Source organism: Ictidomys tridecemlineatus, chromosome 6, assembly GCF_052094955.1.
Source record: "Ictidomys tridecemlineatus isolate mIctTri1 chromosome 6, mIctTri1.hap1, whole genome shotgun sequence".
In the NCBI taxonomy this organism is placed as follows: Eukaryota; Metazoa; Chordata; class Mammalia; order Rodentia; family Sciuridae; genus Ictidomys; species Ictidomys tridecemlineatus.
Window position 1 is genome coordinate 161,693,280 of NC_135482.1, and position 19,502 is coordinate 161,712,781.

General features: G+C 32.9%; 1 protein-coding gene across 2 annotated transcripts in view; it reads right to left on the reverse strand.

Annotated features, from left to right (window-relative positions):
- The window catches only part of Sucla2 (succinate-CoA ligase ADP-forming subunit beta), a 42,473-nt gene that overhangs the window by 9,266 nt on the left and 13,705 nt on the right, over nucleotides 1-19,502 (reverse strand). For both annotated transcript variants that reach the window (XM_005330192.4, XM_078015996.1), the window contains 2 exons: nucleotides 9,080-9,208; nucleotides 6,603-6,741 (listed from right to left, as the gene is read on the reverse strand). In XM_005330192.4, coding sequence (XP_005330249.1) covers nucleotides 6,603-6,741; nucleotides 9,080-9,208 — 268 coding nt within the window. The remainder of the gene's footprint in view (nucleotides 1-6,602; nucleotides 6,742-9,079; nucleotides 9,209-19,502) is intronic.

The window sequence follows — 19,502 nt, forward strand, 5'->3', positions numbered from 1 at the left end:
CCTTGAGCCACATCACCATCCCCGCTTTTTTAATTATTTTTTATTTTGAGACAGTGTCTTGCTAAGTTCCTTAGGGCTTTGCTAAATTGTTGAGTCTGGCCTCGAATTTTCAATCCTCAAGCCTCAGCCTCCCAAATTGCTGGGATTATAATCATGTGCCACTACTTCATGCTCCACAGTTGCTGTTTCTATATCCTGAGCACTAGATAAAGATGCAAATAATTTTTTAAAAATCTCCAAAACATTTAAAATTTTTAAAAACTTTCCAGGATTTACTGCCCATGTTCTTAGCTACCCCTTCACTTGGGCCCCATATCATATATCGCCTCTCATCACTCAGGTGCACTGTTCTAGCAATTCTCTTTGCCAATTAAAAATCCCCTCCCTCACCATGAGAGAGGTGGTGCATGCCTATAATCCCAGTGGCTTTTGAGGCTGAGACAGAAGGATTGTGAGTTCAAGGTCAGCCTCAGAAACTTCAGGAGGCCCTAAGCAACTCAATCATACCTTCTTAATAAACAAAAAAAGGGGGGGGGATGGGAATGTGGTAGCAGTTAAGTACCCCTGGGTTCAATCCTCAGTTCCAGAGGGGCAGTACAGACTCCCCTCTCTCCACTTTTCTAGTGGTTAAATCCCTCTGACTTGTAAAAATACTATTATTTCTCCACCTTAATATAAAGAAAAAATATTACCCAACTCTACCTTCCCCTTCTTCTTTGCTTCCTAAAGAGCAGAACTCCTTAGAAAACTTACCTGTTTAAAAGAGGGGTCAACAAACTGTAGCCTATGGGCCAGATTAGACCTGTGCCTGTTTTTATTATGGCCTATGAAATAAGAATAGGACTTATATTTTTAAAGGATTATAAAGAAAAAAGAGGTGGAAAGGAAGAAAAACAAAAGTAAGGGAAAAAATAGTAGAATGCAAAATCATATGTGGCCCATGTAATCTCAAATACTTATAAACTACTAACTCCTATGCTGAGACTTCTTATACCAAAACCCTCTATTGCCATTCTCTCTCACACCCACTCCTATTAGCTTTTACCTCCAGCACACAATCAAAATGGCTCTCCTGAAGGTCACTCCTCTAATCTCATTTTTTAGTAAGTACTCTGACCTTTCCTCATTCCCTTTTTTTTTTAAGTTGTAGATAGACACAATACCTTTATTTATTTATCTTTATGTGGTGCTGAGGATCGAACTCAGGGCCTCACATGTGCAAGGTAGACACTCTACCACTAAGCCACAACCCCAGCCCTCATTTCCTTTTTAATTACAATAGTCTCTGCAGTTCCTGAACGACAGATGGCTGAAGACATGAACAGTTTCAATTGCCACACAACACTGGAGATAGTTAATAGCCAACGATAGAAAAAAAAAATCAATATTCTTTCAGAGGAAGATGACAGAATCCATTTCTCCCCAAACATACAATATATAATTAAAAGCAGTCATATGAAACCAAACCCATGATGACCCAGATTTGAAATTATCAGGACTACAAAATAATTATTTTACATGTTTAGGATTTAAGGGAAAAGATGGTCATAACAAATGAATAGTTAGATAATCTCAGCAGAAAACCAAATGAAAAATTTAGAACTAAAAAGTACAATATCTTGAAGTGAAAAATTCATTGGATAGCCTTAACAGATTTGTAATGGGTCAGTGAATGTAGAGAAGTTGTCCTATCTGAAGAAGGAGGAAAAAAACATACCTTGGTGACCTATTGCATAGTATCAAGAAGTCTATATAAAACTTGAAAGCAAAGGGAGAAGAATAGAGGAGAAAAAGGGTGAAAGAAAAATTTATCAAGCTAGAATTCTATATCCACTCAAAATATGCTTTAAAAAAAAGGCAAAGTAAAAACACTTTCAAGTAAACGGAAACAAAATCCATCACTAGCAGATTTACATTAAGAGAAATGCTTACAGGAAATTCTTCAGGCTCAAGGGATATAACATGTGAAAACTCAGATCATAGCAGTGGTTCTCACAATCAGGAGCAATTCTGACTCACAGGGGACATCTATAAATGTCTTAAGTGCCATTTAGTAAACATCCTGTTAAATACCCTAAAATGCATAGAATAGCCCTCCCTAACAAAAAATAATCTATCCCAAAATTTCAATAGTGCCAAGACTAATAACTCTCTGGTAGGAAAAAAGACCAGAAGTAGATAAGCAAATGAAGATAATGAAAGTCAGTTTTATAAATGTTGTATAACAGAATGTCAAATATCAAAAATGGCAGAACTAGAATGAACCTCTAGGAATTAGATTAGAATTAGAGATATCAGTATAAATTTCAGATATTTTGGCCTGGGGTGGTGGTGCATGCCTATAATCCCAACTACTTGGGAGGTTGATTCAAGAGGATCACACGCTCCAGGTCAGCCTCAGCAACTTGGCAAGACCCTTAGCAACTAAGCAAAATTCTGTCATTCATAGATAGATAAACAGACAGATGATAGGGCTAGAATGTAACTCAGTAGGTAAAGCACCCCAGGGTTTAATCTCCAGAAACACACACACACACACACACACACACACACACACACACACACGCGCAAAAATGTAAATTTTAAAAAAGAGATAGACATAAACATGTCTATATGGTATTTTCTTTTAGAGACCTTTATGACGATGGTGGGAGTGCATTTATAAAAGATCACATGGCAGGATAGGAAACCAGAGGGATTCAGGGGCCAAACTTTTTTTTATTATATTTCACTTTCAGAGGTACTAACTAGTGTTCCATGAGAACTATGTTAATTAATTGTTCATCCTGTTGGAGGTCACTGCCACCAGTGACCTAACTAAATTTGATTATAGACACCACCTTTTAAAGGACTTTTAGCATTTAAAACTGTGAACTAAGCAAACTTCTCTTCTTTATACATTATTACTCAGTGTCAGGTATTTTGTTTTAGAATCAGAAAGACTAAACACAACGGATTAGTAATTTCACATCAAGAAACAATTATAGGACTACAGGTTTCAAGAGTTTCTGCATGTGTACAAGCTCACATGAAAATACTGGTGCATTTTCCTTGGGTGACGTTACTTGGTTTCATGCAGTTTTCATCTATTTTTCTAAAAGTTATTGACCTATAAATCTAGAAGAGTAAATAAAACCTGGCCCTCCTTTAAATATTTTTTTGTTGGGTTGGTTTTGAGGGGAATAGGGATTTATCTTTTCCAGCTTTATGGAAGTATAACTGACAAATAAAAATTATACATATTTAAGGTATACACATGACATTTTGATATTTGTATACACTGTGAAATGATTACCACAATCAAGCTAATAAATATATCCATCAATTCACACACACATTTTTGTGTGTGATAAGAATATTTAAGATCTAGTATCTAAGCAAATTTTGAGTATGCATTATTATTAACTATAGTTATCATGCTGTACATTAGGCTCCAAATTATTCATTTTAAAACTAAAAGTCTGTACTATTTAACCAGCATCTCCCAATTTTCCCCATCCCCTGACCCTGGTAACCATCCCTCTCTTTTTCTATAAGCTCAACATTTTGAAAGTTCCATATGTAAGTAAAATCAAGCAATACTGTCTTTCTGTGTCTGACTTATTTCACTTAACAGAATGTACTAGAGGTTCATCTGTGTTGTCAAAGATAATTTCTAAAGAAGGAAATTACCGTACAAAAACAATCAGATCTGTGAAATAATACTTGAAAATGAAGGGAGAGGGCACCAAAAATCAGTTGGGAAAGTATACTGTGTTTAACACTTTATTTGACAATAATTTTAAAAGCTGGCTGTTAGAAAAAAGAAGTAATGCTAAAGTGAAATCTTTAAATCTAGTTAAAGTCTTAAACAAAAACACACACATTGAGGATGAACAGTTGCTGATCTTAGGAAAAAATAACAGCATGAGAAACTAATGGAAGTCAAAGTGAGATCTGACTATATGCAAAACAAAAAGGTTTAGTATGTACCCCCCTCAAAAAAAAGCAAACAATATTAAACAACAAAGGACAAACTCAGAAAAGAAAAATATTCATGCCATGTGCCAGACAACAAGTAACAGTCTTAATAAATAAAAGCCCATTCACATGGGAAAATCACCAGAATCTGTCATTAGATAAATAAAGCAAGATGCAAATTGTATAGTTTGCAAGCTTTTCTGTACTTGCTAAAATAAACACTAGGTAAAAATAAACAAGAAACAAACAAACAAAAAAAGACAGGGGGGTGGATAAAGAGAATGGAAGTAAATAAGGATGGGAAGACTAAATTTCCCAGTAAAGGAATAAGATGGGCAGAAATTCATTATATGTATTTTTTAATCATATAAATAAATTAAAATAAAAAAGAAATAACAACCTCATGATATTAATGAGAAAAACTACCCATGTTGTGTGTGTGTGTATGCGTGTGTGTGTGTGTGCGTGTGTGTGTGTGTTTACTATAGGAAGCTACATAATGACCACCCAAAGATTCCAGGTCCTAATCATTGAACCTATGAATGTTACTTTATATATAAGGCAACATTTCTACAGATCTGATTAAAATAGGATTTTGAGAAGAAGAGATTTCCCTGGATTATCTAAGAGGGCTCTAAAAGACATCACAGATATCCTTGTAAGACAGAGGCAGAGATTGAAATGAAGAGACCAGGGCAAAGGAATGCCACCAGAAGCTGGAAGGAGCAAGGAACAGATTCTTTCCCTAGTGCCTCTAGACAGTGATACTTTGAATTCATGTCATACCAAGTTTTGACTTCTGGCCTCCAGAACTGCGAGAGAAAAAATTTGTTGTTTTAAGTGACCTAAATTTATACTAACGTGTTACAACAACCATAGGGAACTAAAACATGTAGCTAAGGATATCAACAGAAAATTCACAGAAGAAAGAGTTCAATGAAAAAGTCTCAACATCCTAAAATCAAAGAACTAAACAAACAAACAAACAAAAACCCACCCAAACAAGTCACTCTTTCTTCATTATCAGATTGATGGAGATTAAACTCAATGTCTGTCAGAGTATGCAACGAGACAGACACTCTGGGTATATATATTATAACAACAAGCGAAGGGAAGGGGAAAGAAGAAAAAACTACCTGGTAAAATATATCTAAAATGTTATAAGTCTGACATAAAAATTAAACATATATTAAAAATACTACTACTCTTTGATCCAAAAATCTTGCTTGTAAGAATTTATATGAGGGGCTGGGGATGTGGTTCAAGTGGTAGCGCGATCGCCTGGCATGCGTGCAGCCCAGGTTCGATCCTCAGCACCACATACCAACAAAGGTGTTGTGTCCGCCGAAAACTAAAAAATAAATATTAAAAAATTCTCTCTCTCTCTCTCTTTAAAAAAACAAAATAAGGGTTTTTTAATACCTATATTTCTTTATATCTATATCTGCATTCTGAAAATTTTCTATAATAAACATATTCCTGTATTAGGGAAAAAATTACCTCTAAACATATATAAATGTGTACTAGAAAAAGGAAAAAACCTGGATACATAGAAAAAATAGTTATTAAGAGGACAAAAACATTCCTTATGTGACTACTGAATTTCACAGTTGTAAAGTATTCTGTGGGCTTGCTTTCAATGTTAATTGGTCTCTCTAAAGTTACATAATCAGGAAAATGGTAAAAAATGTGTTTTACACAGGTAATTCTTCACTGAATGCATTTTTAGAATGTGTCTTATACCACACTCTTCAAAAAGTTTAATTATGTTCAGTTTTATAGACTATATTATCACAACAGAATTTACTCATTATTTATACTATCATATTATAACCAACTGAAAGTTGATTTCTTTGATAAAGAACAGAACTTATTAGAAATATAAAAGTGAAAAACAGGCTACAACTGCTTAAGAAGATTAGAATTGCCCAAAGAAACATGAAATGAACAATAAATTAAAGCAGAATCAGATAATATAAAACAACAAGAAAAATAGACTAGAATAGAGCAACATATTAAAAAAAAAAACTACACATGGAAGGGATGATGATTCAAATCTGATTTACCTTTTAAGCATATGCAAGAGAAAAGCCATCAAAGTGACAAGCTAAACTTATTTCTCTAGTAGCTAAAAATACTACTCCAGCATCTGAACATATCCTTTTGAACAGCAAAGATCCATCATCTCTGAAGTATAAATCTCACGGAGACCCAGATGGCTAATTCCCCCAAACTAAAGCTATTTACTACCACCACACTTAATATTCTAACCCAGCATTGCCCAATAAAACCTTCTGCAATGATGGAAATGTTTTCTATATATGCTACCCAGTTTAGTTACTGAACTCTTCAAATATGACTAGTGTGACTAAGGAAGTGAATTTTTAAATCTTATATAATTTTAATTAAAATAGCCACATGTGGATGATGGTTAACATATTAAACAAAGAACTCTGATCTGTGTATGTGTATACAGTGTTTATTTTAATGGGTTTCTCTCAGATTTATTCACTTTCAATTCATTATAAAATAAGCTTCTACATAGGAATGAGTTTACTTCCTTATGAGTTCAACTTCCTTAGTGAAGCATGTGACAAAGACATAAATGCATAATCAATGTTTGATAAAAGAAGATACTTTACCAGCGCCATCTGAATCTTCTACCATTGGATTTATTTCTACCATAGTTGCATCGTATTTCAGAAACAGATTATAAAGCTTGACCATGTTTTCTGCTGCAGAATCCACAATATTAGGTGGAAATCCCATCTTCTGTGCAAGCTGAAACAATTTGTCTTTTTTATTTTAAGTACTCTGTATATGCTCAGTCAGCATTAAAGTACTATAAATAAAAAACCTTGTAATTTATCATTTAAAAAAAATAAGCATGAGTCACTCATAGTCAAACATTAATCACTGGAATTGCAGCTTCTATCACTACATGGTTAAACAAAACTTAATATTTAAAAGTATTAATACCTGACAAGGCAGGTATTATGTTCATTTCACAAATGATAAATGAAAAGTCAAGTGACTTGCCATTCACCTAGACTACAATTTGTTTTCATAGACTCCATACTGCCACTAAGCCTGATGGCCAACCTAAACTAAAAAGAGAGGCTTTTATTTTTTTAAAATACATATAAAGAATTATTTGACAATCCCAATGGTTCTAACAATAGACAAAATATTAAAACACTCTATTTCCCCTTTTAGGTAATTTAGGACACATACAGTCAAATGAATATTATCCTGTTCATTTAAAAATCTACTGAATACCTAACATATGCCAGGCACTGTGCCAAAAACCAAAAGATAAAGGAATTTAACCATTTAACCTAGTAGAAGAGTTTACAGTTTTGAGCAGAGATTTCTAATTAGAGTATTAGACACTGATTATACACAAAGTATTTTCACACCATTCAGAGTCTTCATACATATACTTAGGATAATGATGTCTAACTCCTTCCACCATATTTTATAGCTTTTTAAACAAAATATCAATATCCCAACCCATAAGTTCTGGTTCAAAATTCTACAGCAGACCAAGCATCTATCACTTTAAAGTTCCACAAGCAATTTTGAAACACTGCTACAGAGAATATGTATCTGTATGTTTATCCTAATGGTGCCATCACTGCTCAAGAACACCACTGAGAATTCCTTCCTCATTTTCAACTGCTACTTAAGCCTCCAACACATTCTTTTGACTTTCAGTAGCAGAAAATATGAAACTATGAGAGTAAGTATGATTTTTGCAAAGAGTCAAATGCCAATAAATAACTGGCTGACCAAGCAAAAAAATATAATTTTTGGTTAAGATATTTTGAATAAAGAATAATAAAAAATAAAATGCCATTTCATTACAAGGTTGTGACTTATTACTTTCATAGGTTTAAATATTTGAAAATTGCAACATAATTCTGATAAATCATTATGACATTAATTTGCAAACACTGTGCTAGGCATCATTTCTGCTCATTAGTCAAGATGATATATAATCTCACTAGATTATTCTTTGAAGTATTCTTGTAAATCAAGTATTTTCTTCCTCATATAAATTTTCCTCTGCAGGCATACTCTCATACAACTACCTAATGAGTCAAATCTCTGTCCCTTTCAAACACTTACACTATTCATTTGCCTAAATTATTGGCTTCACTATTCATCAGGAAAATATCACTATCTCCTTTAAATCTTGTGCCAGTCAAAATTCTTGCTCTTGCTGTACTTCAATACCATAAACTTATTCTGACATTGTTTTCTAACAGAGGTTAATTTCATTCAAAGTTTAATATTCAAACTTTTATGATTAGTCACTTATTTTTATAATCAAACTGAATAATTTAATTCAATAGCAGAATTAAAATATTATCATGATTTTTGAGAGGGGCTAGAGAAGGACAATACAGAAAAATAGTGAAATTATAAGCATAAATTTATTGTATATGTGGATACCTTGAAAGAAAATCCATACACTTCATGAAATTCTTAATAGTATCCGTAACACCCCCAAAATAAAACCACTGATCTCTCACAAAGATATATGAGAGAGTCTTCCTACCATTCTGTACAATTTACAGGAAATAAAGGGGACACAGGAACATTTAATGGCATACTGGGAATGTAAAGCTCAAAAATCTATAAATGATGAATGATAATCACCTCAGTTTCTTCAACAATTAAATGGAAAAAGGATGGAAAGAGTGAGAAAAGGGAAACCTATAAATTTGGAAAAGACCTACAAGACATATTAGCCAATAGCAATGGAAAGCTTACATGAATCCTGACTCAAACTATATAAGAAGCAATAATCTGAGACAATTAGGAAAAACTGAATGGCAGGATAAGCAATGATATTAAGGAATTATTGTTAATGTTACGAGACACGGTAATGGTACAGTGACACTTTTAAAGGAATCCTTATAATTTCATGATATAAACTGAAATATTTATGGAGGATATAAAGAAAAATATTGTGGATACTTCTAAAAATTGCAATTTCAATATACTTATCCTGACAACTGAGGTTTGACAATTATTTCATTCACAGAAAGTTGATTATCTTTACTTACAATTATCTAGTTACAAACTAAACATTTTTCAGAATATAACATACCCGAACAGCTTGTTCCTTTTTGATGCCTTCTATAATATCAACAGGTTCTTTAACTATGGCATCAGGAGTCTCAGCAGCAACATCTTCAATGTTAACACCACCTTGTGAACTTCCTATTAATACAGGACCCTGACAAAGGGGAAATAGCCAAAATATTTAGATTTTATTTTGGATTCATCAATAAAATTTTTTAAATTATCTGTACACACTATTAGACTTAAACATCTACTATTTCCTACTCTCATTTTAAAATTTCCTTAGAATTTGTCTCATCTCCCACACAGTGTCCTTATAAATGCTTAAATGAAACCATGGAGAAGTAAAAAAGAAGACAAAGATGATGACTTGCCTGAGAAGGAAAAAAAGATTAAAAATACACACAAAAACTTACAGAAAAATACATAAAAATAAAATATTAAATACAACCTACATATTTTTCTTAAGAACTAAAGAGACATTAAAGTAGTACTTAAAGTAGAAACATCAGAAAATCATGTATAAGGGATTGATATTTGAAAGAGAAATTATAAGGAAAAAGTTGTAGGTTTTTTCTGAGCTTTAGCTCTACTATAACTCATAAGAAAGAAAGCTAAACACCTTGAAAGAAAAGGAATATCTCTGGCTATTATCTTGAACAATGTAAAAAGTGAAGATGTAAATACAAAGTCCTCTAAAACCAATCAAACAAATCTTAAAGCAAATTATCTAGTAGATTTGCTAATCCATGCAAAACAGGGAAATGGTAAAATTCCATTACTAAATATTATCAAATCACATAGGAAAATACTTATCAATGGTGGGAGATATATATGTACACACAGAGTTATGTAAAAAAAGATAAAATCCTAGAGTATATTCTCAACTGTTTTTTAACATAGTGTTTGACACAAAGGAGAGAAATAAAATATAAAAAGATAGATGTTATTTTTAAAGTATTTTCAAAAAATATTTATAATAAACAGTTTTGCACTCAGAAAAGAAGAACATGACTTCTATTAAATTTAAAGACTAATCTCAGGGTTCTATTCTAGGATCTACTATTTCCATAACATACTCAGCTTGGGATCACAAAAGAAAACACAAGCCTTCTCCCCTGAGAGTGAAAGAAAAGAGTGGAACATATTTTCAACACTCTGGCTCTTCAGGAGCTGTCCAAGGGACTGGTTTCTGTCTCACCTGACTCCACATGCAGATGGAGAACCAGCACACTTTGGATGTCTGGGGGCCACTGAGAACAAAAGAGAATGTAGAGGTTTGTGGCAGCACCAGAAAACTTTCATATCCTCACCAGAAACTGACACAGCTCACCATAATTGAGAAAAAGCACCAGCTCATGACTTTTTATTTATACCACAAGGAAATAGAAAAAGAACAACTAAGCTTAAAGCTAGCAAAGGAGGCAAATCATAAAAGAAACAAAGATTCAAAAAATAGGAAAAAAAATCAACAAAACAAAAAGCTGACTTGGTGAAAGACCCAACTAACTCAATCAACCTTTAACTAGATAAACTGAGAAAACAAAAGACTCAATTAACAAAAATCAGAAATAAAAGAGGAGATATTACTACTAATAATATAGAAATAGAAAGAACATGAATAAGATTACTATGAACAATTATACACCAAAAAACACTGCATAACCTAAAAGAAATAGATAAATTCCTAGAAATACAGTCTACTGCTATTGTTTGGATGAGTGTCCCCGAAAAAGTCTGGGTGTTGAAGGCCTGGTCCCCCACGGCAGTGCTTTTGGAAGGTGGTAGAACCTTGTGGAGGTGAGGCGTTGTGGCAGGCCCAGAGGTCATTGATGATATGTTCTTAGAGGGGATCACCGGCCCTTGGTATTCTTCTCTTGCTCTGCTTCCTAACTGGTAATGTTAGCAGTTCACTGTCACCCCACTCCCCATTGTTGCTGTCTGGCCCAAAACAATTTAGCTGCCAGATCTTAGACTGGAAACTCCAAAACAATGAACTAAATAAAGCTTTTCTCTTTATAAATTGATTATCTCAGGCATTTCATTATAGTAATATGAAACTGACATACTATGAAGACTAAACCAAGAAGAGATAAAAAAGAAAAAGAGAGAACAGACCGAATAAGAGGAATGACATTGCATCAACTAATCAAAAACCTCCCAGCAAAGAAAAGTCTAGGAAAGGACTGCTTCACTACAGAATTCTGCCAAACATTTAAAGAAGAATTAATACCAACTCTTTTCAAACTCTTCAAAATAAGTGAAAAGGATGGAAAACTTATATACCCATTTTATGAAGCAAACAGTACCCTGAATCAGACAAAGACACTACAAGAAAACAAAACCATAGGCCAATATCCCTCATGAACACTGGTGCATAAATCCTCAACAAAATAACAGCAAACCCAATTAAATAACAAGTAAAGAATTATACATCATAATCAAGTGAAATTTATTCCTGGAATGCAAGAATGGTTTGATATATGAAAACCAAAAGATAAATATGCTATAGTAACAGAACGAAGGACAAACACCACAAACATTTTAATTGATGCAGAAAAAAACAGTAGACAAAATTCAACACTTTCAGGATAAAATACAATATAGTAATGACTATATGCAAAAAGCTCAGTCAACATCACACTAAGTCATACAAAACTTTTTGAAAGCTTTCCCTCTAACATCAGATACAAAGGTTGTCAGCTCTCTGTACTTGTATTCAACATAGTACTAGAAGTCCTGGACAGAAAAATCTGATAAGAAAAAGAAACAAAAAACACCGCCCCCCCCAAAAAAAGAAAATTAAAATGATCTCTTTCACAAGTGTACATAAAAAATTATCTTTTTCACAAATGTATATAAAAACTCCTGACAATCCCAACAGGAAAAAAAAAAAAAAACTAAACAAGTTCAGCAAAATTGTAGGAAATAAAACAAACAACCAAAAATCAGTTACATTAACATATTAACACTATGACCAAGTTGGTTTTATTCCACAGATGCAAGGATTGTTTAATATATTCAAATGAATGTAATTCATCAAGTAAACAGAATTAAGGACAAAAATCAGTTGGTTATCTCAACAGATGCAGAGAAGGCCTTTGACAAAATTTAGCACCCATTCATGATAAAAACACTGAAGAAACTAGGGACAGACAGAACCTACCTCAACATCATAAAAGCTATAGATGAAAAACCAAAGCCAACCTTATAGTAAATGGGGAAAAACTGAAAGCATTTCCTTTAAAATCTAGGACAAGACAAGGATGTCCACTCTTACCACTCCTATTTAATATAGTGCTAGAAATTCTAGCCAGAGAAATTAGGCAAGAAGGAAATAAAGGGATTAAAAAAATAGGGAAAAACAGGGATAAAAACAGGAAAGGAAGAAGTAAAATTATCACTGTTTGCACAGGATATGGTTCTATACATAAAAGATCCAAAAAATTCTAACAAAAGGAGTTAATAAACAAATTTGGTGAAGTAGCAAGTTACAAAAATCAACATACAAAAATCAATACTTTCCTATATACCAACAATGAATCTGCTGAGAAAGAAATCAGGAAAACAATTCAAATCACAATAGACTAAAAAACAAATATCTAGGAATAACACTAAGCAAAGAGGTGACAGATCTCTGCAATGAAAACTACAGAACATTTAAGAAAGAAATTGAATAAGACCTCAGAAGATGGAAGACCTCTCATGTACACGGATAGGCAGAATATTATGGCCATACTACCAAAAGCAATCTACAAATTCAATGCAATCCCCATCAAATACCAATGATATTCTTCACAAAAATTAAAAAAAAAAAACAGTCCTAAAGTTCATTTGAAAGAATAAAAGGCCCACAAGAGCCAAAGCAACTTTAAGCAAAAAAAGCAATGTTGACAGCATCACAATACCTGACTTCAAATTACACTACAGAGCTATAGTAACAAAATCTGCATGGTACTGGCAAAAAAAAAAAAAAAGGGACACATAAACCAATGGTACAGAATCAAAGACACAGAGACAAGCCCACACATCTATAGTCATCTGATCCTTGACAAAGGTGCCAAAAACATACAATGGAGAAAAAACAGACTTTTTAATAAATGGTGCTGGGACAACTGGTTATCCACAAGTAGAAGAATGACACTAGACACTTATCTCTCACCCTCCACAAAAATCAACTCAAAATGAATCAAAGGCTAGATGTGGTGGTGCACACCTACAATCCCAGTACCCAGCACTCAGGAACCGGAGGCAGGAGGACCTCAGCAGTTCAGCAAGGCCCTTAGGAACTTAGCAAGACCCTGTCTCAAAATTAAAAAAAAAAAAAAAAAAGGGTGGGGGGGTTACGATGTGGCTCCATAGTTAAGCACCCCTAGGTTCAATCCCCAGTAGCAAAATACCAAAAAAAAAAAAAAAAAAAAAAAGCAAAGACCTAGGAATTAGACTAGAAACTATGCAACTCCTAGAAGAAAATGTAGGGTTAACAAACCCCAGCATAAAGGCACAGACAGCAACTTCCTCAATAGGACCCCTCAAGAAATAATGCCAAGTGTTAATAAATTAGATGCCATCAAATTAAAAAGCCTCTACACTGCAAAGGAGAAAAATAAGAATGTGAAGGGAGATCATACAGAATGGGAGAAAATCTTTGTTACTCTTCTGATACAGGATTAATAGCTAGAATACATAAAGAACTCACAATATTTATACCAAAAAAATCAAATAACCCAATGAATAAATGGGCAAAAAGAATTAAACAGATACTTCTCTAAAGGAGAACTACAAATGGCCAACAAACAAATTTTAAAATGTTCAACATCATTAGCAGTTAGGAAAGTACAAATTAAAACAACACTGAGCTTTTACAACACACAAGTCAGAATAGCAGTTATCAATAACACAAACAATAATAAATGTTGGGGAGGATGTGGGGAAACAGGGACACTTTGACACTGTTGGTGAGATTATAAATTAATACAACAACTATGGAAATCAGTATGGTGGTTCCTCAAAAGAGGAACCATGTGACCCAGCTATACCACTCCTTGGTACTTATCCTGAAGAATTAAAGTCACCATACTACAGTGATACACGCAGCACAATTCACAATAGCCAGACTACGAAACCAAGCCTAGGTGTCCTTCGATGGATGAATGGATAAAGAAAATGTGATACACACACACACACACACACACACACACACACACACACACAGGAGTTTTATTCAGCCAGAAAGAAAAATTAAATTATGACATATGCAGGAAAATGAGTGAAACTTGAGACCATGATGTTAAACAAAATAAGTCAAACTCAGAAGGTCAACAGATATATGTGGATGCTAGAGAGAAAAAGGAAAAGAAAGGTGGAAGCAGATCTCATGAAAATCAAGGGGAGATCAGAAGAGGAAAGAAACCAGTCACTGTCATGTATTTAAAAAAAATAAAATCAACTAAAAAAAACCAAAAAACTAAAAAAAAAAAAAAAAAAAAAAAAAAAACAGAAAAAAACTAAACCCAAAATTAGTAAAAAAATAATAATAATAATAAAGACTGGAACAAAAAAAAAAAGAAAGAGAGAGACCAGTCAGTGGGAGAAACAGAGGGAGGAGGGAAGTGCTGGGGAGTTATACTGGCCAAATTATATTGTTAATATTATGTGCATGTGTAAATATATAACAACAAATACCATCAGTATGTACAACTATAATGTAACAATAAAAAATGTGAAAAAAATGAAAAAAATTAATTGTATTTCAGTATATTAACAACAAACAATTTGAAAAGGTAATTAAGGAAACAATCCTATTTACATAAATTCAAGAAGAATAAAATATTTAAAAATAAATTTAACCAACATGGCTTATGCACTGAAAACTACAAAAGATTATTGCAAGAAATCAAAGAAGACACAAACAAATGAAAAGATTCCTGTTTTCATGGATAGGAAGGTGCATGTTGTTAAAATGTGCATATTACCATTTTTAATCTACACATTCTAGGCAATCCCTATGAAAAGCCCAAAGGCATTTTTTGTAGAAACAGGAAAAAACCCACCCTAAAATTCATAGGTAATCTCAAAAAGACTTAGAACAGTCAAAAAACTCATAAGAAATAAAAAGCTGGAGGCCTCACACTTTCTGGTTTCAACAACATAACACAAACTACAGTACTCAAAACAGTATCATACTGGCATAAAGACAGATGTAAAGACCAACGAAAGAGAAAAGAGCCCAGAAATAATCTCTCACATATATTATTAAATGATTTCAACAAGGTGGTAAGGATACACAATGAGGAAGAAAATAAGTCTCTTCAACAAATGGTGGAGGAAAAATTGGGTATCCATATACCAAAGAATGATGCTGGACCTGTACTTTATACTATATTCAAAAATTGACTTAAAATAATTAAAGATTTAAACATAAAAACCCCAAACTATAAAATTGCTAGAAGAAAACAAGAAAAGCTCCATGATATTGGATTTTGGTAATGATTTCTTATATATGACATCAAAAGCAATAATAAACCAATATGATTATATCACTTAATAACTTCTACACAGCAAAGTGAAAAAGCAATCTACAGAATGGAAGAAAATATTTGCAAACCACACAGTCCAATTAAAAAATGAGCTAAAGACTTGAACATTTGGAATGAGATTGACCAAATTATTTTATGTGCATGTATAAATATGACATAATGAATCCCACTATTATGTAGTTATAATGTATCAATAAAAATAATTTTTTGAAATGGGTAGGATGATAAATTTTACGTTGTGTTTTTAACCACAATTTAAAACATTTTCTTTAAATAAGAAAACCTCTGGGCTAGGGTTGTGGCTCAGTGGTAGAGCATTTGTCTGGCGTGTGTAAGGCCTGGGGTTCAATCCTCAGTACCACATATAAATAAACAAATAAAGTAAAAAAAATCTATTGACAACTAAAAATATTTTAAAAAGAAAAAAGAAAAGAAAAACAAAACTTCTGAACCCCAGAAGTCTGGTGATATTGTCACACATCTAGAAGCCAAGGGGGTAATATATTTTTGAGAACAAAGAAAGCTTCATATCGGAGACTCTCCCAGACATTGCCCTATATGTCCCTCCAATTAGCTGATTCTGATTTGTATCCTTTGGCTACAATAAAACTATAATCCTAACAATAGCATTTTCTTGAGCTCTTGAAGTCCTTAAATCAGAGGGATAGTGGGTACCCCAGAATTTGTGGTCAGCTGGTCAGAAGTGGGGATCCCCAAACTTGAGGCTGGTGTCTGACATGAGAGGTGTCATATGCATTATCCTCTGAAGTTTGGTCTAACTCTGGGTATTTGGTATCTGAAGTCATTACAGTTAAGTGCTCTCCTACCAAGGTTTTAAGAATTCACTGAGCCTTTTGAAACTAAAGGAGAAAATATACTAGCAAGTCTAAGGAAAGAGAATGCTTGCAATTATGGTCTAATTTGAAGATCCTCTATAAATTTCAAATGGAAGGGTATTTGTCATTTCCTCTCTTGCAAGGCAGTTCATAATTATAGGCTTTTACAGAGATCTAGAGAACAGGAAGAGTCATATTTAAGAAGAGCCTATCCAATTGTTAACATGCTACTGAAGTAGGATACAGATACATTAAATCTACAAATAACTACAAAATATGTTCAATATGAGAGGTAGAGACCAACAAACTTTCAAAGAATTTGAACATTTATTTTAGTTTTATTTTTTAAATAAACTGATAAAAGAAATAAAGGGTCTCACTACTGGCACTAAGGGCAGCACTACTGGCAGGAAAAAGATAATATTAAAGTCTCACTAAAATAATAAGTATCTAACAAAGCTAGGGTTAAGGCTTTAAAAAATATATAAAATTATATAAAAGAAAGTGAACAACCTTTATTTATGCTAATTCTACAACCACTTGCATTGATTAAATAAAGGATCAGTTAAAACAATGAGTATAGATCTGAATTTGAAAATCAATACAGAATATTAGTTTAATTTTTAAACCTTAGAAATAAATTTTCAAACCAAATTAGTTTAAGCAAATAGTTATAATTTAAAATAAACTAGTAATGCTATTTTCATAATCTTAACCTAAATTTTTCTTATTGGTTTTGCAAAAAATGTTTGCCTTAAACGAGATCTGAATTTAAAAGTGTATGCTAGGGGGCTGGGGTTGTGACTCAGTGGTAGAGCTCAAACAAAGCACATGCGAGATCCTGGATTCGAGCCTCAGAACCACATAAAAATAAATAAATAAAGGTATTGTGTCCAACTACAACTAAAAAATAAATATATTTTTTTTAAATGTATGATAAACCTGATACAGTGATACACGCCTGTAATCCTAATGGCGTGGGAGGCCGTGGCAGGAGGATCACAAGTTCAAAGCCAGCCTCAGAAATGTAGAGAGGCCCTAAGCAACTTAGCAAGACCCTGACTCAAAATAAAAAAGGGCTGAGGATGAGGCTCAGTGATTAAGCACCACTGGATTCATTCCCTGGTAACAAAATTTTTTTTTAATAAAAAAAAAGTATATGATAAAGCAGCCACTTAATATAATAAAGATACTTTTTTAAAAAGAAAGTTTTGGCATTGCTGTAGCACACTTTATATCTATTTTAAGCAAAGTTAAAAACTGACACAGTTAAATGTGCCACTCATTTTCAGCAGACCATAATGTTTCAGTAGAAAATGAAAATAGCAAATGTGGTTTGTTAAATTAGATTTGTCTAAGACCCAAAGTAAGTACTAACAGGCACTAGGCAAGTGTTAACAAATCTGATTTAACAAAAGTGCCAAAAAGAGTAGGCACTTAAATTGATCTTTTTGGTACACCAACCCTATTATAGATACATACCCAGGTATGATATGGATACTAAAGAAGACCAGTTGAGCTTATGATTCATCTCTTAGAAACAGGTAACAAAAGCAATTTTTAGTGATCAGTAAATTTGTATGCATAGGATTTTAATTAAATCAAAAATTCTCTTTCTGTTTTGGTTTAAATAGTAAACTGATTTTTGTCATTTAAAAGAGACCTTTTTCATAGAGATTCCAAAAAAAAAAAAAGGTTGGCTATACCCCAAAAAGCAACAACCACAATTCTACTCTGAACTAGTGTGACAATATCAAAGAACATTATAATATCTTTGGCCAAATAGTTTTACTAATATTATGCTAGTTAGCCTGAATTATTACAATCATGTAATCATGTAATGCTTTTATAACTGAAATAACATTTTTTTCCTCAACAAGACTCAAATAGTTCTCTGAAAATTCAAGTTCTTAAAATGAACTCAAATTTGATCTACCTCCCAAACATTCTAATGTATATTTAATAACATTCCATTTGCTACATTGACTGCAATCAAGATGATTACTCTGGATAGAACACCTATCTCAATTTGTCCAGACATTTTCACCTTGGTTCTGGCTATAACAAATATAAAAACATAACTAAGAAAATGATAGGTGCTGATAAATAACATTAATGAAAAGGAAAAGAAATTGTTGTGAAAATAAATAAGTGTAAAAAATATGATTTCTGCAAATTTGTATAATATATAAGATTTGTGTCATTTAATTTCTAAAATAACTTATAAAACTAAATTCTACCACATAAAAACCTATAGAGATAAAATTATTGCTTAAGAATAAAACATTTTATCTTGTATTCTGAGTGGGTTTTTACTACCACCTAGTGTATATCTTTAGAAATACTTTCCTATAAAAATTGAAAATTGCAAAGGACACTTTTACTTGAAAATATAATTGCAAGGGGAAAAACAATATAGAAAAAAATTATGGAGTTTTTTTGGATTTTTTTTTTGGTTTGGTTTGGTTTTAAACAGGGTCTTGCTAAATTGTTAAGGCTGACCTCCACTCCAACTTGAGAAAGATCCTCCTGCCTCCACTCCTAAGTCTCTGTGCACCACTGAACCTGGTCTAAAAATTGCTATTTAAAAAAAGTTGTTTTAATATAAGACCTGTATGTAACTCTTGAAACTCTGAAACAACTAGAGGAAAACAAAAGGGAATCATTTCAAGATATTGATATAGGCCAGGTAAACGCCTGCAATCCCAGCAGCTCAGGAGGCTGAGGAAGGAGGACTGAGAGTTCAAAGCCAACCTCAGCAATGTAATGAGGCCCTAAGCAAATCAGTGAGACCCTGTCTCTAAATAAAATACAAAAAACAGCTGGGAATATGGCTCAGAGGTTAAGTGCCCCTGAGTTCAATTCTTAGTACCAAAAAAAAAAAAAAAGAAAAAAGAAAAAAGATATTGGTATAGACAATAAAGAAATTGTTGTGAAATTTCTTCTGACAGCAAAATAAACAATCAACATAATAAAAAGACCACCTACAGAATGGGAGAAAATATTCTGCCAGCTATTCACCAGACAGAGGGCAATATACAGAATATATAATATAGAACTCAAAAACCTTAAC